Genomic DNA, 27,995 nt, shown 5'->3' on the forward strand with positions numbered 1-27,995 from the left:
ACCCTGAGGGAAGGGGTCTTGCTTTTCTCCTCCCACCTCCTTCCATCCTGCTGGCTGTAGTGAGAACGTGGTTGCAGCCACCACCATGGACCTCAGTGTAGAAACTTCACAGTGGGGATGGCAGAGCAACAAGTCAGAAGGAGCCTGGGACCTGGGGATCATGGAGCCACCCTGAGAACCTTGCATGACAGAGGGTAAAGAACCTTGTACTTTGTGTAAGCTACTGTTGGTTGGAGAGCTGAACCTAATTCTGATCCAGAACTTGCCATCCACACAAGGGTAAGACTGACAGGTGTTGTGCATGGTCATGCCCTGACTAGATCAAAGGTGGAGATGGATGGAGAGCATTCTCCTCAAAGATTTAGTATTTACCTGAAAGAAAGCAAACAAAATAAGAAAACACTTCCAGAAATCAAGACAATTTTTAGAACAAAAATGTCAACACACAATGCTAGTGTTGCATAGCTTGAATGTTTTTATATTAATCAAATTGTTTTCAGTAGAATCACTGGCAGAACAGGTCTGAATGAAAAACATTCCAAATTTACAGAAAAAAAATATTGCTGATCAATTAATTTAGTTTTCAATAAAACCACATAACACAAATCCTTTGTTGCTCTAAATAGAATGTGAGTTATCAAGATGGCAGGCAGCCCGGCCATCAGAATCCCACGTATTTGGTTCCTCAGGCTGAGGTCAGAGTTTTTGCCATCTTTACTGAATCTCAACTCAGTGTAGGATGGCAAGGATGGCAAGAATCAGAGGTGGCAATCCTTGTCTTTGCATTCAACAGCGTCAAGGTTTGAGGGACAATTGCTTGGGGACCAGTCACAGAAATATGATACATCTCTCTCCAGAAGCTACATGGGATTAATTTCAAATCTCTGGAATACAGACTCAGAGCATGGTAAATGTTGAAAGAACCAAAGAATTCATCCAGTCCAGGCCAAACTTCCCCTTTTCCATATGAGGAAACTGAGGCGGAGGGCAGCACGCCTTGCCTTAGTCTAGGTCTCAATCCAAGACCTGCCTCTTGAGATCCTTCCGCATTGATGCAGCCTCTTTGTTGCTTCTGGAAGATGAAGAGTCCTGCCGCTTGCACTTGAATGATAACCTTCAAGCAACAAAAAATGTCAAGTAGCAACATAGCAGCACATCTGCATTAATCTAAAAGCATATTAGGTATAAATTACCGTGGTAGGAATTAAAGACCAGTACAAGTTTGTGATTCATACTCCTCCCACCACCCCATGCCATCTCCATCCAAATGGAGTTTTTTTTTTTCTTCTTCTGGAAAGTCAAAACACTATGTGTTGGCTCTAATGGGCCACACCAGAAGGAATCTCCCATCTTGATGAAGTCAGCACATAGATGCACTTAAATTAGACCTTCTGGAGGGCATCAGAATGCAGAATGTAAATGTCTTCTTCATTCACACCAGTCACGTTTCCCACGCAAAACATTGATCCTGATTTCTTCACTTAGAACTAAAACAAAAAGGCTTCTTAAGTATAATTGCTTAAGTGTGTAAGGTGGTAGAGCAGAAATCTTGAGTTACAGAATTTCATCAGTAGTATCTACAGTATTTACTTGCAATATTTTGCCCCTTCGGGTAATTCCCTTATCTTGTGCATCCCCAGTATTTTGTGGGTTTTGTTCCTGATAACATCTGCTGGGTCTGAATTAATAGCCTGCACAGGGGCAGAAAAAGGCTAGCTGCAACCTTCGGTAAGCTTCTTAGAAATTTATGTGATAACAACATTTCTGCAACCATATTGAACAATTAAAAAACAAAATACAAATCTGTAAACACATTTAGACCTCTCAAGCTTTTTGCAGACAGGATGATGCATTTTTATCAGATGACAATGATTTGCTAAATCAGGATCCTGATGGCATTTAAATTTACATCAGCTTTTCTGCCTTCCCCTCTTTTTTTGGTGCTTTGTGGACAGAATTTTTCTGAGTCCAGACGGAGTGAAGGTATGATATTCCTTTGTACTTCTGTTCTTTCCAGAAGAAAAGCAACTTTCTCTTACAGAAACCCATACGACCCTACTTCTGTTCCATGGGATTTGGGGCAAATCACTGATAAGTTAACTTTGCCACATAATTTGTCCACAGCAGTGTCAGATTCCAGTGGATGAAAATTCATCATAAACTTAAAGTCCTCAGTATGATTTCTCCTATTTTTAGATGAGGAAGTAGAGACAGGCCTGGAGTAGTTACCGATGAGTGGAACCAGGAACTGATTTCCCACTGCTTCGCTCTACTCTCCTGCTTCCTCCTGCTAGCCTGGTACCATGCTGACAAGGATGGGGCTCAGGTGGTCACCTGCTCCACAGTACAGGGTTACAGCACGGTATAACACCTCCCTCCCACCCCTGCCATTTAGCTGTGAAATAATGGTGGGGCAAAGATGGGAAGTATGCAAGTAAATACACTAGGTCTGGAGATAAAGGTCTTTATTCCTCTTGCAACCAGGAAACTATTCAATTGGTCTAGAGTTTTCGTAGACATCAAAATGGCTTCACTTCTGTGCACTATAATAGAAAAGCATCCTTTTTCTATAAATCCCATTAAGAAACTGCCTTAGCTTCCTCTTCTGAATACATAAAAACCGCTACTTAAACATACCACATTACATTTCCTTTGTGGTTTATTTTCCTTAAGTAATAATTTGCTACAATCCTGTCAGAGACTTTTTAAAAATTGAACACAGGATTAACAAAGGCAGAATTCTTGAGGACAATCAGAATCATGGCATACTTAGAATAAATTAACATCAACTCGTGTTTATATTCAGATAGTCTGATCCTCTCCTTTGAAATGAAATGGAGACCATTGTAACCGAGGGTGAATGCACACGTTTGTTCCATACAGAGACTCATTCTTTGCATAAACTCCACTGTCATTTGAATGAAGTTAGGAATCCTGAGAAACACTCAGCCATGGGTGCACACGCATTGACCCACACCCACCGACAGCCATCTAGAGCTGGCTTTCCCATGGTGCAATGGCTGGAAGATCTTTCCTCAGAAGGGCCAAAGATTCTGAATATTTAGATGATATCCCGTCTCCCCTCAGGAAAATGATAATGCTTCAAGTGTCATAGCTTGAAGTAGCAGCAATCCATGTAGTAGATTCAGTAGTTGACGATTCCAGTCTTGGGCGCCGACAGCACAGCGAGAGGCGGACAGAGGCGAGCAGCACCTGCTCCGACCACCAACACCCAGACACCAAGACAACACCCCACATCCTCACTCTCAGAGTCTCGGCTGAAAACTCACCCGAACCTACATGACTAATCCGGTTCAGGCACTGCGTGTGAACCTGAAGAAGACCCACGAAGGCAGGCAGAAAGCGGGGCGTTTTGGGCACGTTTCTGAGGACCCAGAAAGTCAGAGGCGCAGGAAGGGGAGGCAGGGACAAAGGAAGGGGAGGCAGGAAAGGTACTGCTCATCCGTCCGCCGGAAAGGCGCCCCCCCCCCCCCCCCCCGTCCTTGGGTACATCCATCTCGGTTTCGTTAGCATCTGGCGGTGACCGCTACCTGTTCCAGCTCGGCCTGGAGGCACAGAAAGCTCGGCTCTTAGAGTCCTGCACACGTAGACACACAGAGCATCCATGTGCCCCAAATCGCCTCACCGTCTTGTTTCTGGGAGGTCACAGCGCTGCTGGCGTCCCCTCTCGAATGCCCGAGGATGGTGGACAGGACCATGGTGATGTCTGGGGAGGAAGGCGTTGGGACAGGCCCCAAACGGAGACCCCTTTTGCGCATTTCTCTCCGGGGGGATCACGGGCCGAAATGATGCTACCGCCGCATGCGTGTCTGCACAGTTCCTATGTACACGGTTCCTTTTTCATAGAAATTTAAAGTGCTTGGGCTCAACGCGCCCTCTCCTCTCCCACACCACGGCTACAGATTCCTCTTGCTGCTTCCAAAGAGAAGGTCTGTCCTTATGGAGGATGCCCTTGGAAAGAGGAACGAGCGTTTCACAGTTGCCTTAGCTGGGATCCAGCACTGGGACCAAGCCTTCTTCATAAACTCGAAGAATGGCTTCACACACAAACTTGTACTGGCTCTGGAAAAGAGAAGACAGCCGTCAAGCCCGCCAGCAGCCCCACAAACAGTCCCTCACACCCACACAGAGCAATGTGATCAATACCCTCTGAGCTCCAGCGCTGGCCAGGCCTGCCCTGTGCTACATGCCAGAGGAAGGGTGGAGAAGACACACCTGTGACCCCATTATTGCTGCAAGATGAAGGGCGGGGACTGTCCACCCAGAGCGAAACGGGCAAAGTGTCAGGGAACCACGGCAGAGGGAGGAACTGGCCGTCTGGAGGAGTCAGGGAGGAGTGATGGTTGTTGCGGGGTGGCCACTCCAGTGCAGGCACCAGTGTGGGGGTTCCGAGGAGAACGGCCCATTCTGAGAACTGCAGTCAGAGCTCGGGGTCCCGGCCCAGGACGCTGGGCATGGAAGGAGGGGCGACACAGAGGGCCAGGACCAGGTCATGGCGGAGGGAGGAGCTGGATTTTGTTTTAAAAGAAGAGCCACTGAAAGCTGCTCTGGAGAAGATGGTTCTATTAGCAAACACCTAAGAAACGTGCATGTGAGTGACGTACAGGCTGAAAGGAAGCACTGAGCCTGAGCTTCCCTAGTTGGGAAAAGCTACCCAGATGATGCACTTTCACGATTTTCAGCCAGCAACGAGGTCTCCACACCACAGAAAGGGTCCCAAACAGCCTTAATAACCTGATTTTTCTCTCTCTCTTAACCAGACTGTGGGTACAAACGAATATGAAACTAGGAGCGCTCACAATAATTAGAGCAACCTTGTAAACGTTGCCCAGGAGACTGTGAGAGGATACAGAGTGGTACAACATGGCGTTCCCCGCCTTCCTTTGTTAGTTCTCCTGGGGGGTTTGCCTCAGAGGCCTCTCCGCCAGAAAGCCTTCCTGGACTTTCTAAAGTGTCGGCTTTTGTTCCTCTTCCACCGAGTTCTTAGATTTCCCGTGGCCTCCCCCACTGCCGCCGAGATCTATAATTGACCAGTCCAGTTCTCCTACCATACACGTGAGCTCGGGCCTCTCCTTTTGCGCAAAGATCCGATGAATGGATGAATATGGAATGGCCCCCCTTTTGCAGATAGGGAAACTGAGTCTGGGAGCGAGGTTAAGGGATTACTCAGAGGTTGCCCAGTAGGTGGGGGGCCTGAATCATGGTCTTTCCACCCCACTGCCTTTCTTATAGCCCTGGGGAAAACCCCAGGATTTCCTCTCTAGGAGACGAGCAGTGCCAAGTACCCAGGCGTACAGACATGGGAGAGAGCACACAGGAGGAGGGAGTAAGGCCATGTGGGAGGTTCCCTGAGCCCAAAGGCTCATCTTGGAACAGGTGGGAGGGGGGAACCCGCAGGTGACCTTGCTTACTTCTCATGGACCAATGATGGGCCAGTGGGTCACCATGCAGAATGCAACCAGGGCTGCTCCCGGGCTGAGTGGTTGGCAGGAAACAAACCATGGAGGCAGCAGAAGCGGAGGCAGCGAAAGGCAGGGGCCAGGTGCGGTGTGCCGTGGAGGAGCTCAGCCTGACAAGCTGTGATCATGGGCGAGTGACTCAGTCCCCTCAAGCCGAGGTCACCTGACCTACCATGCCCTTTGCACAGGCCTGGCCCGGGGCAAGCCCTCAGGGAGCATCAGCCACTGTTACTCTATTTATTATTGGATTTCTACTCACTGATGTCTGCACCATCATGGCACGCTGGTCTCGCATTTTCCGGACAATATCCAGAGGGTAAACGGGCAGGTTTCTCTCGATGAGGCACATGGCTGTTTCCATGGTGACCAAGACACCGGTTCGACCTATTCCAGCACTGGGGTGGGGGGTAGGGGTGGGGGTGGGGATGGGGGGAGAGGAGCAGAGACTTGGAATTTGCTCAGCCAGCATTTCTGCATAGCCCAGCTCGGCTCCTCCCCAGGTGCCACCTTTACTCAGACGGAGCTTTCCTCAACCCTGACCTTCAAGGGTTCGGAACCCACACTCAGGGTGCTCTCACACTGGCCGACAAAGCCTCTCTTCAGAGAGTCTGAGGCCTGGCGCTTCAACCAAAGGAAAGACGCTCCGGCCCCCCCCCCCACCCCCCCATCTCATTCACATCTATCCTGCAGGTCAGCGGCCTCAGAGCAGGCGGAAGAGGGAGGGACTCTCCTCTCACCTCTGCGCTGCACTCGGAGGTTGATGCTTCCCTAAAGTTCCACATCTCCTGACGCCGTAAAGACACAGCCAACAGAGCTTTGTTCAAGCTCGTCTAGCCTTGTGGGATTCAGGCGGAGTTGATGTCTGCCACCCTCTCCAGGCCTTTCCCAGGAGGGGGAAGATTAAAAAACACACACCAAACCCAACAAGCCGCAGTACCTGCAGTGAACTAAGACGGGTTCAGCGTCCACTCTCAGGGACCTCACGTAGTTTACAAATTCCAGAAAGTCCGAGGAGTCATCAGGCACGCCGTGGTCAGGCCACGCGACGTACTGGAGGTGTGTCACAGTGTGCTCTTCCCCGGTCTGAGGAGGACACAGACTGGCCTCGGTCAGTCAACCCAAAGGGTGGGCAGGAAGACCCGGCCCCTCTCCAGCCTCCAGCCCGGGTGCTGCTGTCTCCTGATGCTCTTTCCACCCATCGTGCACAGCCCTGCAGGGGCCCCTGCTGACTCCTGCCCACCCTTATCACCTACTCCCACCCCCCACCCTCTAGTCTCATCTGCCCATCCTCATCATCTACTCCCACCCCCCACCCTCTAGTCTCATCTGCCCACCCCTCCTCACCTACTCCCACCCCCCAACCTCTAGTCTCATCTGCTCACCCCTCCTCACCTACTCCCACCCCCCACCCTCTAGTCTCATCTGCCCACCCTCATCACCTACTCCCACCCCCACCTTCTAGTCTCATCTGCCTACCCTCATCACCTACTCCCACCCCCTACCCTCTAGTCTCATCTGCCTCCCCTCCTCCCCACCCAGGGAGTTCATTCTGCTTGTTCCTATAGCACTTGCTATTAGGGCCACACATAGTAGCTCTTTTTTTTGGTAATGGGCAAAATTTATATAACATGAAGTTTACCATTTTTAGCGTACATTTCAGTGGTTTTAAGTGCATTTACAATGTCTGTACAACCATCACCATTATTTACCCATTAAACATGCCCATCCCTGGGCAACCACCGCTCTCCTTTCTGTCTCTGTGCATCTGATCCTCCAGGTAGTTCACGTAAGTGGAATTAGACAGTATTTTTCCTTTAGTGTCGGGTTATTTCACTTATAGTGTCCTCCAGATTCACCCATGATGTAGCATGGGTCAGAATCTCCTTCCTTTTTAAGGCTGAATAATAGTCCATCGTACGACTATACCCCTAGTTTACCTGTTCATCCATCCATGGACATGGCTGTTTCCACCTGCTGGCTACTGTGAACAGTGCTGCGTGAGCACGAGTTCTGGCTCTTTCACTGAAATGCTTACCAGGTGAAAATGTGGAGCCGACCAAGAACAGCTCTCCCGGGACCACAGTGGCTGCTGACTTAGACCTGCCCCTCATCTGCCTGCCCGGACCACCCACCGTCAGGGCGCCGCTCACCTCGGTGTTCGTGACCAGCATCTCTCGGAATACGTAAGCAATGGTGCAGTCCTCCGACTGACAGCGGATGTGGAAGCTGCCGTGTTCGGCGACATCGGGAGGATCGGGCCAGTACTGGTGGCATTTGGTCTGCAAGGGAAGCACGGGGTGTGAGTGAACCTCCACTGGGGGGTGCTGTGCGTGAGCAGTTACCTGGGCAGGTGGGGTGGGCATTCAACCAGAGCCCTCTCACTATACCAGGTACTCCAGACCCGAGATAAGGAGCTCAGGCGGGGCTGACCTGCTGTGTGTCTGCTCTCTATGGGGAGGGGGGTTGGGGTCGGCCTAGCAGGGGCCAGGCCACAGCTCATAAAACAGTCTGGGCTGGAAGCCAGAGGACGAGTCCAGAGACTTACCTTCTTTCACCAGGGCCTGGAATGAACAGGAGGTGGCCTCAGACCTGGGGCCTTGACTTAGGAGTGACCTCTCCACTGCGGTCTCTTCTACCTCAGTCAATCCCACTCCAGCCCCTCAGGCCCCTTCTCTGCTCTCAACACCCCTTCTCAACCTCACCCCTGCTCCTCCACCCGCCCCCACCCTCTTGAGGTAAAGGCTTCAAGGCAGAGTGCTTGAGACGGCACATCTGGGAGTCAGGACTCTGTGGGAGCTAGCCATATGACTTTGAACCTGCTACGCAAACGCTCTGATTTGCGTTTTCTTCACCCAAAAGATGGGGACGGCACCCGCTTCACAGACAGGGACAGAGGCTGGAGATAACGGTGCAGTGCCAGGCTCACGGTGTGTGGGGATCAGGTCAATGGAGCCCCTATTCCTGTTGTCACTGTGGGCCCCGCATGAACTTGAGTAAGGATGGTGAGAGAGTCCACACAGTCCAGATGAAAGACGTCCCTACACGTAAATGAACGTCCCTTTGCACCCGAGCAGCAGCCCCCAGGCCTGCTCAGGCTTCCATACAGGACTCACATGGAGCTGATACTCCCAGAGCAGACGAGGAGACCCCCGGCTCAGCGGGATTGAGGTCTTAGGGCTGCTGTGGCTTATCTGCAGGCTGGCTGACCCCATGACCCTCCCCATTTTTATTTCCCCCTCCAAACCCTGAAGCTTGTCCCATAGATATCATACTCCTGACCTGGCTTCAAAGCAAAACTCACGGCCAAGCTGTCCCTCTCATCATAGCTCTGTCAGTCAAATTCTGATTCACTCAAAGTTTTTCCTCCAAGCATACAGCTGCATCAAATGTAAAAATTACATCTGTTTGCAGCTGAAAGAGGGCATGCCAAGGGATGCACATAATTTGTCTGGAAACAGCTCTTCTATTCTTGTTTTCGAATGCCACAGTTTGAACTTAATGCTTTGAAATTAAAGCGTGCTGCTGGGAAGTTAGAGCTGAGAATTTACTTGTAAACCTTAAGCCTGGGTATCTGGCTAACAGCCATGGCCTGACTGCTCAGACAGGAAGGGGCTGCTGTCTGTAGAACCCGCGGCCGACACCCACCAGCCTACATCTCCTCCTCTTCTGCGAGGGGGTGTGGAGCTCTTCCCATAGGCCTGGTGGGAAGATAGCTTCTGAATTGATCAGCCCGTGCAAGGCAGAGCAGAGCCAAAAATATCCCTATCTCTAGAGACTCCCAGTGAATCTGCCCTGGACTGGCCTCTCTCTTTACCCCTTGATCTGATTGTTTGGATCTGAAAGCCCTGGGGGTGAAGTGGGAAGAGTGAGAAGTTTGTGGAAATCTCGAGTTTCAATCCTGGTCAGTGAGTCCCACTAACCACCTGTGTGATCGCGACCAAGTTACTCCGCTTCTTCCAGCTGCAGTTTCATCATGAATGCTGCTGCTGGGGGCAGGGGTGACGCTCACGCTCCCAGTGTTTGAACAGAGTATGCAAGCACTAAATGGTGCCTTTTAAAATATATCTATATCTATCTATCTATCTATCTATCTATCTATCTATCTATCTATCTATATTTTATTGATTTCAGAAAGGGAAGGAGAGAGAGAGAAACATCAATGAGAGACAGAGCCATTGATCAGCTGCCTCCTGCACGCCCCCTACTGGAGATCAAGCCTGCAACCTGGGCATGGACCCTTGACCGGAATGGAACCCAGGACCCTTCAGTCCGCAGGCTGACACTCTATCCACTGATCAAACCAGCCAGGGCAAAAAATGGTGCTTTTTATGGGCATTATTTTACCTTGGTCTCAAAACAATCCTATGAGGTAGGTACTATCATTGGCTCTATTTTGCATATGAATAGACTGAAGCTCAGAGAGGGAATCAACTGGTGTCAGATGACACATATAATGGGGCACACACAGATGTAAAAAAAAATCCCCCCCCATCCCCGCCCCAAGAAATATCCTTGATGGAAGAAGAGAGAAATGGCTTTTCCATTGAAAAGCTGTACCTCTAGAGCTCTATTTCCTTTATGAGGAAAGCATGAACCCGAGGGGAGCACACAAAGAGAAACATTTGGGGCAGGAAAGAAAAAGGGAGAACCCAGAGATCCTGCAGGGAAGCGTTTCCCAGACCACGGGGTGAAGCAGGGCCTCAGGGGAGCCCCCTGCACTGGCAGACCTGAGGGCTGCACAGGCCTGCAGGGAGTCCCCTCTAAGTGCATAACCTGGAGAAAACACAGGACATGCTGAAAGTGTCACTTCCCCTGTAGTGACTGACTCCTGACTCCAGGAAGAACCAGCTGCTGGGTGGTGGTGAGGACGCGATGAGGGCGATGAGGGTCCCCAGGATGAAGGGCTCCCATCACCTGAGAGCTTGTAACGGGAGAGGGCGGAGACACGCAGCCTTGCTTTTAGAAGAACAGGTTTCTAACAATCGATAAACAAGAGGGGTGAGTTCCCAGGGCCTGAGACTGTGAAGGGAACGCTGTGACTCAGAGATGGGAATCTCTCACACAGGATCGAGCCGGAATGGGTTCAGTTAGGAAGAAAGGGCTGGGAAACAAAGAAAACCGGGCTGGTCACCAACAACAGAGAGGAGGGGGATGGCATCAGGACGGAGCAGGAGGGCCAGGATTTGCACGGCAGCCAGAGGAAGTGAGGCCTCTGGGATGGGAGAAAGGATCTTTTCCGACTTTTCAGTTGGAACAAGCAGAACAAGGGAGAGAAGGGAATGCTATCAGGGCAGATCATCTGTCACCAGCCATACCGGCTGGAGCTCTTTTCTCTGCAGAGAAGAATGGCCTTACAGCTGGGAAGGGGAGGCCAACATTACAGGGGAAAGAGACGGCCACCACAGGCACTCGGACGGCGCCCAGCACCCTGCATGGGCTCAGGGGTTGGCTCTGAGGAACTGCATCATGAGACCCAAGAGCGGAGCCTCCACGGACAGTTCCTGAGAAAACCTGGAGCATCTAGGCACCCAGAAGTAACAGAATAGTCCGGCGAATGGGGGGACTGGTAGATTTTGGAAAGGACAAGGCAATGAACTTGATGTCTGTCATCTATAAATACCAGAGTGGCCCCAGATTAGGGCCTGCAAAGTATGGGATGCCTGCAGGTCAATTCAGAGGAGACAGGTCTGTATTCAACAGCATAGAACCACATGGTGGGATGGGTTTTGTTCGTGGGTGCCATGGAGAGTCTCAATTTGGGTCCAGAAGAGCTTTCACATTACCTCCCTGATACTTGAACTCTCTTTTTAGGAGGGAAGGAGGGGGAGATGCGGGTGCGGGTGACGGAGGAAGCAAGCAAGTCTCAGGTTTAGAGCCTGGGAGGCAAGAGAATTTATTTAAAATTTAATAGTGTTGTTTTTGCGAACTTCGTATTTTTACACTTACCTTCTACTTATGGCAAGTGATACTGAACTTCCATTTAAGATGTATTTTTGGGGGGAAGGGGAATACAGTTGATACATATTGTGATAAGACAGATGGTGACATATGATACTAGAACTAGGGGTGATCATGTTGTAAGGTATAAAAATGTCAAATGACTATATTGTACACCTGAAACTAATATAGCCAACATAAGAATGTTTACCAACTTTACTTAAATTTTTTTAAAAAAATATGTATCTTTCAAAGGAAATTTATTAAACAAACAAAAAAAATAGGTGAGTCAATTTAAAGAAAAATAATACTACAGCAAAATAAATATACTCTAATCCTGGCAATAATTGTTAAGGTGGCACTCAAACTACTACTGATGCTAACCTTTCTGTTATACTTATTGCATACCAAGAAAGCTATCTGTTTTAAGTCATTCAATTTCCCCACAATCTCACAACATAATTGGTACCATTATTCCATTCCCACAGAGGTTTTACAGCTTTCCAAAGTCACAGGTAGGTAGAGCTGAGACTTGAATTCAGGACACGTGGCCCTACGTCTGCCTTCTTGTCCACCACACCACAGAACAGGATGGTAGCAAGTGCTCCAGAAAAACAAAAACAAAATGTCCCTGTAATGCCCTAGTGGGTTTGGCTCAATGGATAGAGTGTCGGCCTGCGGACTGAAGGGTCCTGGGTTCAATCCCCAATAGGGGCCGTGCAGGAGGCAGCTAATCAATGATTCTCATCATTGATATTTCTATCTCTCTCTTCCTCTTCCTTCCTCTCTAAAATCAATAAAATATATTTTAAAAAATGTTCCTGTAACTTCATCTCCTATTCAGAACAAGATTAGAAGAATCACAAAAAACAAAAACAAAACATAAGCAAAAATTAAAAATATAAAAAGCGAGACTTACAGACACAGGGATGCCACAGACCTGCTGCCTTGTGCTCGCAGCAAAGCCTCAGACAGGCCATCCCTCAGTAGAGAAGAGGGAGAAATGGCAGGGGCTGGGGGTAGAGCTGGGAGAACTAACAACTGCTCCCCAAAGAGTGCTCTCGAAGCCTCTGACATACAGGCTTCTACAGCCTCTTAAAGACCTTCACACTTATTTAAACAGTGACTCATGTGAAGAGAAGAGGTTTTGATGAAAACTGTGACAAGAAGCTGAGAGTGAGAGCCAACACAAAGAATGAGGAGAGCCCCCAGGAGCACTCTGAAGGCCAGATCTGATGGCTGAGTCCTCCCAGCAATGATGATGATGATGACGATGATGGATATCTCTCTCTCTCTCTCTCTCTCTCTCTCTCTCTCTCTCTCTCACACACACACACACACACACACACACACACACACACACACACCACCACCAATGCCTTAACATTTGTTGGACATGTGCAACATGTAGTTCTCTAAGCTTCTTGTACATATTGTCTCCATCGTCATCTACCCTACAAGGGGAGCACCATTATCATCTCCATTTCCCACAGGGACAGCTGAGGCTCGGAGAGGGTAGGCACTTGCTCAAGAGGAACCTTTTTTGGACCCAGACTGTGTGGCTCCAGAGCCTCTCCAGAGTGCTGTACGTAGGTTTCAAGAGCTTGAGACAAAGACTAGACAATGTCCACTGACCACACGCTTGGTGGGAGCTGAACGTGTCAGTGTTTGCACGTCTAGGATGACTTTCAGATACTGGGAAGAACACTGCATATTAAGAAGGGGTCACTCACTCTGCGTCCAGGTGGGAAAAGCAGGTGGGGTAACGGTTCAAAGCAGCATGGATTTCAGCTCTTTGTGAGGAGGGATTTTTAAAATATCAGAGCTGAACACCCACAGATGGACCCTGGAGGGTCTTAACAGAGGTGGGAGCGCTCTGCCTGGGACACCACACGTAACAGCCATTTGCGATCTATGGGGTGCTATCAGTCAGTACAAATCCTTATTTTGCTGTTTCAGGTGAGAGGGTGGACTGGTCTCCTCAAACATACTACCCATCCCAATCCTGTGCTCTGGCTCTCAGCGTGGACCAGTCTGGCATTCTGAACTACGTAGCGAGGAAAGGCCTGGGAGGAAGTGGCACAGATCCATTCAAAGCAGGTGGCTCAAAATTAATTTAGATTTGATTTTGGAATGTGCTTCTGAATAAACGTTTCATAATGAAGCTATCCAGATGTAGGCACAAGTTTGAGCATTCACGATACAGTATCCCTTGCATGCTGATTTCTGTTATATAATCAGAGATCTGTTCCCGAGGAAAACGTACATCCTGGAAAGCACAGTATGGAGTCCATCACGCTCCAAATTAAGCCCTTCTTACCTGCTTTTGCAAGGGGTTTTGCTGCCACATAAGCAGAGGTTGGTAGAGGTTGTCATTTCGCCCTACATTTTACCTCCACTGTGAACCTGGCACCCACACCGCTCTTCTGGGGACCAGCACTTGTCCTGGGTGGGTGAGGCCAGTGCAGGGGTTCTGGGCAGGTGAGGTGAAGCAAGGGGAAGAAGGCCTCTGGCTTGTAATAATGGATCCGAGCCAAGAGTGGGAGGGGCTGTCCCGTCATTCTTTAGCTTGGAGAAGGCCAGGGTGTGGGCAGCAGGAGGGCTGAGCTTGCCATCATTAGAGAAGTCCATCAGTAGCTCCTTACGGAAGCTTTATGGGTCATCTAGGGGCTAGACTGGGCCACATTTAAGACCCTTTTCAGCTCTGAGATTCATGTTCCACAGAACACAGCGTGACACGCACACATCTGAATCGGAAATCAAACCACTTACCCGCCCTCGCTCTGTGAGAGTCGTCAACATGACGATGAGAGATAACTTCTGATCCCAGACGACTTGCCAGAACTGTGCACAGGTATGTGGCAGGGGTCCCTGAGCGGCAATGTACTTGTTCACAAGGTTAGCAGCAGGAATTTCCATCTGGCAAGAGAGTGTTAAGGCATTAGAATCTGTTACTGCCACAAGGAAACTGGATCTTAAACTCTTCTAGTTGATAACGGACATCACACCAGGATAATGTCTCTATCAACTCATGGCCAGTCAGAAAAATTTTCAAAAAGCTATTTTTAAAATTCCTTGAAAGATATTTGACAAAGGTGCTAGCATTAGATATTTAAGATACAACTGTGATACTCGGTAGGCGATCATTAGAAATGTACCTACAAGATGATGGGAGAGCTTAAATGACCTTCACTGCTATATCGTAAATATCATCAATATTGGGCATCTATATTTTCAGGGACACCTATCAATCCTCATTTTTTTTAGATTGATGGTTGCCAGGCGGGGGGGAGGATGGGTGAAAAAGGTGAAGGGATTGAGAAGTACAGACTGGCATTACAGAATAGTCACAGGGATGTAGAGGACAGCACAGGGAACATAGTCAATAATACTGTAATAACTATATATGGTGCCAGGTGGGTACTGAAATATTGGGGGGGGGGACACGACACTTTGTAAAGTATATGATTACGTAACCACTGTGCTATACACTTGACACTAATACAAAAATAATATTGAATGTAAAAAATAAATAAAACTAAAGTCCTTTAAAAAATCCTCATTTTTTTCTTTACGCACAGCTTTCTATCAAAATCTACTTCCTTTTCTTTGAAGCATAAACTATACAGGCTTATAACCACCATCTACTGTTGCACGAGCTTTCTGCACGGCTGCCCATGCTTGTGTCATGAAGTTGATCTCCGCCCCCCAGCTTTAATGAGGTATAATTGACAAATAAAAAGTATATCTATTTAAGATGTACAACATGATGGTTTGATACCCATATGCATTGTGAAATGATTACCACAGTCAAGTTAGTGAACACCCACATCTACCACCTTGCAGTCACCACTGGAGTTGGTTAAACGCTGACATGTTTTCAGCTCTCCTAGCGTCTTCCCCCAGCCTGCTCTGCTTTTACTTCTGCCCTGCTGAACGGAATTCTTTCTACAAAAGAACTCAGAACCCGCTGAGCTTTGCAGTGGTACCGTGATTCACGCATTCTTGGATGGGAAGGTAAACGGAGGCACCTAATTCATGGTTTCGTTGGTGCTTGGGTTAATGGCTTCCTCAACCCTGGTGTCAGTATCTCCCTTGCCCCCCAGTAACTCAAGGAGATTGGACTGTGTGGTGTTATTGCCCCACCACTGTTCCTTTGTTTTTAAATTGAATTTATTGGGGTGACATTGGTTAATAAAATTATGAAGGTTTCAGGTGTACAATTCTATAATTATCCATCTGCATATTGTGTGTTCACAACCCCAAGTCAAGTTGCCCCCACCATATCTTAAGACATGAGGAATGTTAAAGTGAGGGTCAATGAATCAATGAATCCCATGGATGTTTTGGAATAAATGGAATCACTGACCAGACCCATTTTATTTATTTATTTATTTTTAGGAAAGCTCTTGATAGTTTTGCTATAAGTTGAGACCTGAACTTGAGAAGTCATCTGTTCATTTACACCCGAAGTTGGCAAACTATGGCCTGAGGGCCAAATGTGACCTTCGCTTTGCGAGCTGAGAACGGTATTTTTATGTTTTCACGTGGTTGCAGTTTAAATGGTTGTGTAAGTACCTAAGTAATATCCTCAATTTTGCCTCTTGACTTGCAAAGGCCAAAATATTGAATCCCTGGCCCTTGATAGAAAAGATGTGCTGACCCTTGGTTTAGATGAAGAAACGGAGGTTCAGAGAGGTTAACTAAATTGCCCAAGATGTGTTTTCAGAGTAAAATGACTGCTTTTCTCACAACATGTGCAATCTTTTACCTTTTCTTTTTGGGTTATATGCACACAGATGGTTGTATTTTTATTTTAGATGACAGTATATACAGTAATAACGGGGAAAACACAGAAAGTTACAAACATAGTACTGGCAAAAATAAAAATAAAACCCACAACAAAACAAACCCTAACCCAAACCCAAAACACCTAGCTGCCCGCAGCTGAGGACAGAAGGCGTGTGGACCCTGGAGTCAGAGACACAGAATCTAAGTTTTGGTCTCACCTTCTGTCAGCCTTGTGACTTTCAAATTATCGAATCTCTCTGAACCTTAGTTTCCTCCTCTGTAAAATGAGGCTATTCTGCCTTCCCTCGGGCTGTTGTGCTGAAATCAGGAAGTGAACAGGAAAGCACTTCCTCAAATGCAAAGCAGCCCGGAGCCATGATCAAGCTCCTTACAGCGATTAATGTGCTCTTTCTTATTACCCAGTTTCTAACTTACGTTCACGTGACTCGCATTAATATAATCTTCATTTCCCTGCAGTAATACCCGGCTGGTGTCATCTGTGGGGGGAAGAAAAGGCATTTACCGATGATTCCCAGCCTTATTTTGATCTTACCAAGTACACACGGGTTCAGTTCCCAGCCCCATCTGCAGCCCTCGCCGCATTAGCATAAACACTATTCCCCAACTGTTCCCAGTCTGAGATGGCAGCAATAAAGACGGTGGTGTTTACACACACATTGAAAGTCGGTCCAGAATACCAGACAATCTGTTTTAGGAAGGGAAACATTATCTCAGTGTGTGGGGGGAGTAGGCGTTCATGCCAGAAACTCACAAGGCAACACGTCTTTGTATCGGTTTTTGTCCAAATTTTGAGGCAGCTTTGCAAAGGTGATGGCCAACCCAGGTTTCTTTCTGTAGAGTTGCTATATAACAAACAGAAGTAAAAAGCCATTGTAAAAAAGAAACAGCTATCAAAGGAGTGTGAAAACATACTTGAACAGTAAAAGTTTATCATTCACGGTGCCAAAATCTTACCACTTAAAAGTGGTTGTGTGTTACATCTTAAAAGAAAAACGTTCCCAATAAGAAATTCTACGATCCCATAAGAAGTATTCTTCAATTTTAAAAAATCATGAACGAGGATCTTTGGGGGGGGGGGGGGGGCAGAAAAAGTCATATCTGTCTGAGTCACAGATAATGATCACAGCAAGTAAAACCTTTATGACAATCATTTGACAAATGCCAAAAGCAGGTAGAGAAAATAAATTCTGAGAGGAAAAAAAATTACGACTTAAAATGAAATGAAAATCATTTACATTAGTCTAAAAACACTTTCCTCCAATTCAGTGGAGTAAACCGTATGTTTTGCTTAAAAACAAGAACATTTCATTCATCATTCCACAAGTCTATTTCCATAGTAAAAACATTTATTGCCTCAAGGAAACCAAAACATTTATTCCCACACATAGTAAACTTCATATGAAGAGGTATTCCCCTGTGCATGTAATCACCAGCAAAAATATCAATTGAAACAGTCTTTGCATATCTACAAGCACCCACCAGACATCTTTGCACAGCACCTGATGTGATTTTGACGACAGCTCTGTGAGAGGTATTAATAGCATCCTTCATTTGCAAGTGGAAGAGGGAGAGATTAAATGCTTAGATCATGTACCACACACTGAACTCAGATCTGACTTCAGTGCTTGAGTTTTCTTTTTTCCTCGAAACCACTTTATTGAGGTCTGGTTGACATGTAAAAGGTGGTCCATATTTACTCTATACAACACTGTGAGTGTGGGGATAAGTATGCAAGAGTGAACTGTCATCATCAAGGCCATGGAACGTCCCTCCCTTCCAGAAGTTTCCTCCTGCCCCCTTTGGCTTTCTTTTCTACACAACTGTTTCTCCCATTGTGAACCTGAAAGTGAAACATTATTCACCAGTGGTTTTTATTAACTTTATGGGAATTTTAAAAACACATTTTTCAATGTTGGATCTTTTTTTTTTTTTTTTGCAGGAAATTTGGGATATTCAGACTTGCATAAAAAAGAAAATTACCAGTAATTTGACAACCCTTTTCATATATGTTCTCCAGGTTAGATTTTTTGTGTGCATGTGTACACAAATATACATAAGCATATATGCAAACATATAACACATATGTTTTGTAAAACAAAAAATGGAGATTGAATTGTATATGCTATCATGTTCCATACTGTGTTCTATGGTACCAAGTGTTTTGAATGAAGCAAATCAGCACCCTTAGAAAAAGTTTCAGGGTCAAAGAAATTTGGGGAATACTACAAGCCATCTTCTGTTCTATGACTCTCCAAGAAGACAAGCCCTGTAGTGCGTAAGCTTGTTTAATTATGATTAGCTAAGCATTTCTCAAGCTAATTTGGCCATGGAGAATCTCACATCTCACAAGAAGCGTTCCAGGGAATACAACCATAATTTTGAAGCCATTTTCCCCCTACTTATTACACAGTGTCTAGTTTTCTGTGTTGTTAAATATTCTAAGTATTCTCTATACACATGATTTTTACTGTCTCAATAATCAATAGTTTCTCATAATTTATTTCAACTTTTACTCTACTTTTTAACTAGGCTGTTTTTAATTTTTTCCTCTTATAAATTTTCAGGGACAGAATTACTTCCTCAAAGCATATTTTGAAGGACTTTGATACATATAACCATGCCGCCTGCCCTCAGGGGTGCCTAAGAATGCTTCGTTCAACAAATTGTGGCTCATATCATCAGCTGGAACGTGTCTGCAGTTTGAATAGGGAGGCCGAACGTTATTTCGCCCCTTATGTTTTTGCAAATTTTATTGGTTGGTTTTTCTCTTGTCAGCTTTTTTTTTTTTTTTTTAATTAAACAAACAAGTTGTACAGAAATCACCAGGAGAGAATTAGCATAGAGGTTTGGGATAACGACAATTGTGTCCTATCTTATACATTTACTAAATGTTTAGAATTCCAATCTCTCCCCGCACTCAGCTACTGATCGCCTTTATAATTTTAGTTCATAATAATCAAGTAGCCATTGGACAACTTCTTAAGTATCTGCAAACTGTAATGGACTCTCTGAGCTCATTCTGGAAATAATTCATGGTTTATTGGTGGTTTTGGTTTGATTCTGAAAGGAGAATATCTGAATCAGATTCCCCTAAACTGCACAGAAGTGAAATCTAATTAAGCAAATATAATCAGTAAACCTAACCTGGAGGTAAAAAGAATCTCTTTTCAAATAACAAAAATGTAAATGTAATCAACTCGAGATGGTCTAGCAGAAAAGCAAAGATCTAGCAAAAGGTTTTAATTATAGTAAGTATATAAGTATCTCAGCAGTATAACGATCTTTTGAGATTACAGAATACTAAAAATAAAAAATAAAGTACTATAACAGTGTTGAAAAATATTTTACATGTGCACACCCTGGGCTGATAGAAATGCATGGTACAGTCATACCACAAAATTATATGCAAGTAATAAAAAAAATTAGACTAAAAGCACACATTTGGAAGGATCTCCATTTGTCTATTTTTAAGTAAAAAATGCAAGTTACAGAATAATATGTACAATAGTGACCCCATAGCGGCATATAGTATGTGTGTGTGTGTGTGTGTGTACTTATGTACATATGTGTGTAAAAATTATATTTGCATGAGCATTGGAACAAACATGGAAGGATACCCACCAAATTATTTGTAAATTATAACAAAGAGAAAGAAGCTAAAGGGGATGGGGGTTAGGAGACTATTAATTTTACTGTGGCTATTTCTGAATTCCTTGAATTATTTACAAGGGGAGGGCTCAAGTTGGAGTTGGGTGAAGGGCTGGGTCCCAACTGGCGATGCTGAGTTTTGACAACGGATTAGACTTTTAACAGATTCTAACCCTAGATCTCTCTCAGTGTGACACTGGGCAAGTCCTTTCGCCCCTGAGCCTCATTTTCTCCATCTATAAAGGTGAGACCCTAATCATTCTGGCCATATCTATTTCACAGAACGGTTGTACAGTCAATGGAGACAAACTATGTAAAACACCTTTGGCAGATTCCAATGTGCTATAGAAAGGCTAATTATTCAGTTCGATTTTGTTACAGCTGGGACCAAATGCTTTCTGGAACACATTTGTAATTGTTTATCGAAAGCTGCGGGAAGCACAGGGAAATTCCCTTCATGGAGATATACTTCAAAGGGAGCTGTGCTGAAACCAGCTCATCACCATGGGAGGGATTCAGCGATGGCCCATCTACCCCAAGGCAGGCCCTCTGTGTGGGGTGGACACCTGCTAGGTACCAGCCATAGCTTCCTGCCCTGGTCCAGGGCACAGCCCCTGTAGGCCATGTCACCCACCTGCTGACAGCACTGGACGAGCGTATGGAGAGCCAGAACTGCCAGGACTACAGAGTCAGAGAGCCCTGGGGTCCAACTCTAAGTTGACATGAACACTTTTTGTGTGAACATCGGGCATGTTCTTTAGACTCTTGGAGCCTCTACCCTATATAATAAAAGGATAATATGCAAATTGACTGAACTGCGGAACAACTGGTTGCTATGATGTGCACTGACCACCAGGGAGCAGACATTCAATGCAGGAGCTGCCCCCTGCTGCTCAGTGAGCTCCCACAGGGGGAGCGCCGCTCAGCCAGAAGCTGGGCTCACAGCTGGCGAGTGTAGCGGCGGTGGCAGGAGCCTCTCCTGCCTTCGCAGGGCTAAGGATGTCCGACTGATGGCTTAGGCCCGTTCCCCGCAGCAGGCCTAAACCATCAGTGAGACATCTCCTGAGGGCTCCCAGACTGCGAGAGGGCACAGGCCAGGCTGAGGGACCCCTCAAGTGCACGAATTTCATGCACCCAGCCTCTAGTTTATAAATAATGATAGTTGTTACTCTTTATTGCGCTCTTACCATGTGCCAGACAACACATTAAGTATTTATCTCATCTGACCCTTACAACTAACCCATGAGACACCCAATTGGGGAAGTAGAGGCCACAGAGATTAAGGGACATGCCGAGGTTACGTAGGAAGTGAGTGGTAGGAAGAGCCAGGATTTAAAGTCTGCTTGGCTCCATGTGGCTAGATAGCTTCTCAGATCTTTTCTAGCTCTAATTTGTACTAATCTAATAATAACTCTCACATGTAAATACATTCTGTTATTCACAAAGATTAGATAGTTGATAAGAGAGCAAGCTCTTGAACTAGCCTGCCTGGGTTCCAGTCGGCTGTGGGATAACCTCCCCCAGACTCTGATCCTTCATCTATACAATGGGAATTGTATAGATGAGAATTCTGTGTGACGGTGCACATAATGCCCTCAGCACATAGTAAGTGCTCATTAAAGGTTTCCCTTTGTCTTAGTTTCTGGTTTGATCTGGCTTCCTTTAGAATTCTTCTCTAGCAGCTGTGCAGGATCTCTTTTCCCCATCTGTAACAGTGGTCATTAAATTATGTTTCACAGTCTAGGGTTCCTTGGGACAAAGTGGGGAGACAGAGGCAGGGCTCCATGTACCCCACCAGCTGCATCACAGAGCTGCTCTGCTGTTATCTGTTTTGCATTCTGGAATTCTGCAAGTGTTATTTAAAAAGAGGGTTTCCCTACTTCATTTCTAGGAAATACATAAACTAAATGAAGGAAATGGAAATGTGAAACCAAAATTTAAAACCTAAAATTTCTATGTTGTCCATTTCTTATGCTCTAGTCTAACTATACACTCTAAAGGCAAGACTTGGGATGGGCAGCAGTGAGGCAACGGTTCTGGTACAATCTTTATCCCACCCCTTTCCCCCATCATCCTCTGGATCCGCATGGACATCAGAACCTCCGGGTGATCTGGTTAAGAGTATCAACACCTAGGCCCGTCCCAGCATGGCTGACCCAGGAGCTGTGTCTGGGCTGAGTGTAACAAACTCCTTGGATAATATCCATACAGATGCTCAGCATGTCATCCTTTGAGAAACACTACTCAAAAACACGGGGGACGGGTGGGCACTTCTCTCCAAAGCGTTTTTAAACTGTTAATGATGTTCAGTGAACGTTGGTCAAGAAAAACCTTATGTGGTATTCCCCTACATGAAACATGAAGGCGGAGCCCCCTGAGTGGAGTGGATTCTCCCTCCGGAGCACAGGTTCAGACCAAGCTTGGTCTTCTTCCTCATTGAGTGCCCACAGCGCCCGCCTGTGGGCAGTGTGATAAAAGACAAATGGTTCCCTCTGGGCTGAAGGCCCTCCATCACCTGGAGACATCTCCAAGGACTCCTTGCTGCAGTTCTCCGCCCAGGTATCCCTGTTTCCCTTTGCTACCTGACACCCTAGGAGCTTAGTCTGCGTTTAGCTCGGGACCTTCCTGGCATATTCTACCCCCCTCCTCACTCAATCCCATCCATCCTCTATTAATACGACATCTCACTCCAGGGGACCTCCGGTAACCCTCTCGCCTCCCGTTTCTACAGAACACACATTCTGTGCAATGACATCTTGCCCTATATTGGTCTTTAGCTGTTTCTGGGATTCATGAGACATCCATGCAAATATACCAAAATTAGACTGTAAACTTCTTGGGGCCAGAAACCCACCTTCTCCCTCCTTCGTGTGCTCCTGATTCAGTATTTGAAACATGGTAGCACCTAATGTACACCCCCTGAATGAATGAGTGACTGCACAGTGCCTTTCACATCTCCTCCAACACCCAAAAAGGAATAAAAGGAATACACGCTGCCTCTGGCTTTTAAGTTCTTGTTTCAGTGCTTTTGGAGAATGTTTAAAAATATGCAGTTTTAGTGTTTAGAATGTACTATTTTGCAATGCAAGGCCAGGAAACACAACCTCTGCATTTTCTTCTTTTAAAATCCTAAGCCTACACAGCCTCCCGCAGGCCAGTGGGAAGAAGACTTTCTCTCTCTGTATTCAGTCTATGTCTATCCAATTCTACCCACGTAATTACATTATTCCTACCCTTTAATCCTGTTTGCATTTCCATAAGATACAAACTTATTTTTTGTCTATATTATCTGCCATGACCATTAAGTTTAAAATTCCCTATTGATTTTTTTTGGGGGTTGGGGGGAGGTCAATTATCTTCACCTTTCACCTGTGGGTTTTTACTTTCTACTGTTGTCTAACACACATTGCTCTAATGATGTATTCTGTTTACATCCTATTCCTTGCACCATAAACCTCTTCTCACTCGAGACCCTATGCCTTGCTTTCCTTTTTGTTCCATATTCATACTCCTGCTTTCCTGAATCAATGTGCAGTCACATACATTTGACAAACTGCCTAGTTTTCCTTCTGTGACTCTTTTTATACAAACAAACAAGGAATTGCTGATTTCTGCTTTCAAATTCAACCCGAGACTGTCTTTCCTAATTTATGAATCCAAACTGGGTGTGTTGGCGTTAATCACGATCGATTTTCTCTTATCGCCTTGTTTAATGCTTCTTTGTGCTCTTTGTTATCTTTTATTGCATGAACTACTCTGCTTTCTTCTACCTTGAGAAACATTTGGACGATAAACACATTCTGTTTTCATTCTGTTGGCAAGCAGATCAGTAAAACTGGCTTAGAAACCGAGCCTTCTCTGGTCCCACTTTGCTTTGTAAAGTCTGTGTGTGCTTTCTGTCAACAGTTCCAACCTGTGATTAGCGGTCCCTCCTGGCGAAGGCCGGGGGCATCTGACTTTGGTTACCACTCATGTTCACATGGTTCTGGGCACTTGGGGAGGCAAGGCCCTGTGCTCGATGGGATGACACTAACTGCTCCACAGGATGCCCGGCGGGGCCAGGGACGGGCTCCTCCGTCATGCTTTGGGCGCCACCCACACCGCCTCTCCACTACCTTCTACTCCTGAGTGTTTGGAGCCTTTGTGTTGGCAGCTAAATAGCTCAGAGTCCCTCCTCCTCGATTTCTGACGCGTTTCTCCATGACTACCAAACATACTAGAATAAGAGGGTGAGGCAGAGTTCGGTGATGGGCTGTGGGCCCCATCCCCCGCTTTCTGGGCCCGCTCCACTGCCCGGTGCTCGGGGCCCCTCCTGTGTTTGGCGATGAGCATGGGCCCCGAGGGTCTCGGCTGACTCGGCAGCACCTGAGCAGCCCACCGAGGCACCGGGGTCCAGGTCGTGGGTGGGCCCTCGGTTCTCCTACCTCGAACTGGATCAGCACCGTCCCACTTTCGAGGCCCTTCTTTAGCTGTTCCATGGATCCCTCCAAGGTGTCGGCACCCTCCGGGCACTCAGGGAAAACGGCCTCTGGGAAGAGCTGGTTCAGTTCATCTTCAGATTTGATATCCGCAAAGGAGTGGACAGCTGTAGGGGACAAGAGAGGGTGCGTCTGGCTGTGCACCCTGGGGATCCGTCTCCTCCCCGCAAATCACCCTTATGACACCTGGATGCAGATGGTTTAAAACATCTCATTAAATGATTATGAGCACAGCAATTCTCACCAAAGACACTGCTTCTTGTTGAATGATTATACGTGTTGATTACACAAAACGACATACTATTCTGGTTCGTTTATGATGGTGTTTAGATGTTGCCAAAGGTAAAAGAAAGGGAAAGGATGCTTTTATAGAAAACATATTGTCTCTCTTCACTCTCTCTGACCTGGTTCTTGTACCCATCCCCTCACCCCCTTCTCGGTTCCTTTTCATTTGCTCCCTTAAAACTGGCACTTTCCCAGGCCCTGGTGTGAGGTCCGGCATGCTGTCCATGACATCATCGTCCCACACAACTCAGTCAACCTAACTGGTGGCCATTTTTAGGCGGGAGGCTCCCAGGTACACATCTCAAGTCCTAACATTTCTCCTGCACTTCATGCCTACCTCGTCAGTTCGAATCCACCCTGCATGGCAGACTCCATATGAATAAAAATAACCGTGGGCCCCCGACTGCCCCACCTGCACGTACCTCTCCAGCCTCACGCGCCTCCTCCCACCTACCGTTACTTCCCTCTCCAGTCTCCCAAATTGGAAACTTTAGCATCATCTCGGAATTTTTTCTTTCTACTCAGAAGGGGAGGCCACTCCCTCACTCAAAAGCCTTCACTGGCTCCCTACTGCCCTCAAGATAACAGGAAAGACGAGGAGAGTATCAACTTGTACCTTTCTCCACAGGGTTGGACTGGATCCTCACAATGCTGAACACGAGTCACTAGTCCCATTACACAGGTGAGGAAACTGACTCTCAGGGCAAGTAAGTTGTCCAAAGTTGTCAGGGCGAGGCACAGGAATCTGGTCCGTATCTCTGAGCCCGAAGACCACATTTTTTTTCTCTGATCAGAGAAACTCAGCTCTTCCATTGCTTTCGTGATTTCTGTCATATCCGCTATTCCCTATGCTCTTTCCTTATTTTTCTTTGAATCAGCTCCTGTGTTTTTATTTAAAAACTAAACTTATCGTTACTGTTGTAGGAGACCAGTGGCACTGCCCTTGTGGTTCTAATAGTCTATCGACATCCGTTTTCCTCACCTCATACAGGCCAGAGTGCTGTCCTGCTGGCTGCCAATGAGGGCAGCACCCCACCGGCGCATGGTGTGGCCAAGGGCCTGCTCCCAATCGCTGGACTCCTTGGTCCCCTATCATCTTGCGGCCTTACCAGCCACACCACAGCAGGGCAACTTACTTCACTTCTCTGTGACTTGGTTTCCCCATTTCCTCACTTGCAGATAATACTAACATTATAAGAATGTTATGAGAATTGACGAGGATAATTATTTAAAGCCATTAGCACAGTGCAAGGCACTTCTCTGGTGCTCCCCAGACATCGGCTACTACCACAATTGAACACCTACTGTGCGCAGAGCAGGGTACTGGGATTTGGTGGGACAGGATGGGGTCGAAGAGGGGGTAGATACTGATCCAGAGGCTCTGATAAGGCCTCACAGGGAGGTGGGAGGAGAGCTAACACCGGATGGCTCCTGACTGGAAGTTTTAGTGAGAACAGAGAGAAGCACATGTGTGTTTGGGGTTGGAGGCTGGGAGGGAGGGGGCGGGGGGCTGGCGGGGCGCAGGAAGGTGTGGGGGGCGGAGAGGCAGCTGTGACATTCACCCAGTAAGACCAGAACAGAGATGAGCGCTGTAGGGCTAGGGCTCTGAGTCACACACTGCATTGTCCTTCAGTGTTTCAAAGTCAGGCAGAAGCAGTCAAGGACTCGGCTTATTGTTCTACAGCAACCACACCAAGGGCAGCGATGGTGTTCACAGAAGCCATCCTGCCCACGCCCACCACGCACCGGGCAGCATTCTCGGTGCGCTCAGGTACGAGTACCATTTAATCTTCACGAGAACCCCGAGGCAGGGGCTTTTCTTCTTGTCCTCGTTTTACGTGAGGGCAAGAAACTCGCTCAAGGCCCCTCAGCCGTGAGGGGCGGAGTGAGAACCATGCAGAGGCTGTGCCCTGGCCCTGTGCCCCCTGCCTCTCCAGCAAAACCAAATGCACATGAATAAAATACAACCCAATCCTTCCAGAAAGGGCTGGAACGCAAATGCCTGCAGGGCCAGGCAGCTAAGAGAGGTGTGCGCTGTGGGCCCGTTGGGCCTGGGAGGCCTGGGGGTCATGCCCTGCATACAGGGGGCGGTGGGCGCTGCCCATCTCCAGAGGACTGGCCGGAGGGGCCAGGCGTCTGTGGTTAGATCTTCAAAATTTTCAGGTGAGAAGTCACACATCCAGGTTGTTTTAGGAAAGTTCTTGATTTTTGTTGGCTACAAGCTCAACATTTTCAAAACCACGGAAGGGCCAGGTCCGGCCCCGCCTGGCTCGGGCTGCTCCCCCGCAGGCGGCTGTTACCTTTCCTCCGGATGACCAGGGCCAGCTCCCGCGTGTGGGACTCCCGGCTGGCTTTGATGAACATCACCACCTGGTCGTGGGTGTGCTCTGAGATGTCCCGGCCGTTGATTAACACGATTTGATCCCCTTCGTTCAGCTTCGGAATGCAGGTGTCCGCCTGAGTGGAGGGGAAGCGAGTTTCTCCGGTTACCATCACACAGTCCTCCAGGGAAGGACGCCGCCGCCCGGGGCCCCGACACCGGAGACCGTGATCAAGTTCTCCATCCCTCCCTCAAGGATTAGCGTCATTATTTTGACATCCATGCGATGATGACATGGCAGCTGGCAGGGGAAAGCCAACAACGTGCTGCTCAGAATTCAAGTTATGAAACATCCCAGCATCAGGCCGAGAGAATCACGGAGCCATTTCCCGAGGGCGGCTGACCTTCCCTGATGAATGTAGCGTCACGGCTATGACGCTTCTGACCTTCTGTTTTCTAGATGGGCTGTCTGAAAATGATCTGTCAGCTCAAAGTGAGCTTTTACTTGTCTTGCAATGGAGAGGGACTATGTGAGTGTAACACCAAGGGCAGAAGCCATCACGGAGAGAAGCGAGGCACTGGCCAAGGTGAAATGAAAGCCTTCGTCCCTGAAACGGGCCACAAGCAGTAAGAAAAAGTAAGTCGCCAGCTTACCGGCCCCTTCAGAGTAAAGCCCCCATCCCGGTGCCTTCCTGGGAGGTGCAAGGACTCTGGCGCTCACTGCTTTACAAAAGCACATGATCTGGCCTGGCCGGTGTGGCCCAGTGGTTGAGTGACCACCTATGAACCCTGAGGTCATGGTTCAATTCCCGGTCAGTCAGGGCACATGCCCGGGTTGCAGGCTCGATCCCCAGTGGGGTGTGCAGGAGCACCCTACCAATGATTCTCTCTCATCATTGATGTTTCTATCTCTCACTCCCTCTACCTTCCTCTCTGAGAACATGATCTGCTGGGAAAGCTTAGACCAAGGGCTGAGGGCAGGGTGATGGGAGGCAGGTCCCATGTGCCCACTCAGAGTAAGCAGACCAGCAAACT

At 47.3% G+C, this 27,995-nt stretch overlaps 1 protein-coding gene across 11 annotated transcripts in view; it reads right to left on the reverse strand.

Moving 5' to 3' along the window:
• Positions 1-438: 438 nt before the first annotated feature.
• PTPN3 (protein tyrosine phosphatase non-receptor type 3) overlaps positions 439-27,995 on the reverse strand; it is a 99,912-nt gene continuing 72,355 nt past the window's right edge. For all 11 annotated transcript variants that reach the window (XM_059657601.1, XM_059657599.1, XM_059657600.1 and 8 more), the window contains 9 exons: positions 26,941-27,097; positions 24,302-24,462; positions 16,981-17,071; positions 16,644-16,705; positions 14,190-14,336; positions 7,631-7,759; positions 6,418-6,563; positions 5,740-5,875; positions 439-4,083 (listed from right to left, as the gene is read on the reverse strand). In XM_059657601.1, the coding sequence (XP_059513584.1) occupies positions 4,006-4,083; positions 5,740-5,875; positions 6,418-6,563; positions 7,631-7,759; positions 14,190-14,336; positions 16,644-16,705; positions 16,981-17,071; positions 24,302-24,462; positions 26,941-27,097 (1,107 nt within the window). In that variant the 3' untranslated portion in view covers positions 439-4,005. The remainder of the gene's footprint in view (positions 4,084-5,739; positions 5,876-6,417; positions 6,564-7,630; positions 7,760-14,189; positions 14,337-16,643; positions 16,706-16,980; positions 17,072-24,301; positions 24,463-26,940; positions 27,098-27,995) is intronic.

This window comes from Myotis daubentonii, chromosome 11, assembly GCF_963259705.1.
Source record: "Myotis daubentonii chromosome 11, mMyoDau2.1, whole genome shotgun sequence".
Lineage (NCBI taxonomy): Eukaryota > Metazoa > Chordata > Mammalia > Chiroptera > Vespertilionidae > Myotis > Myotis daubentonii.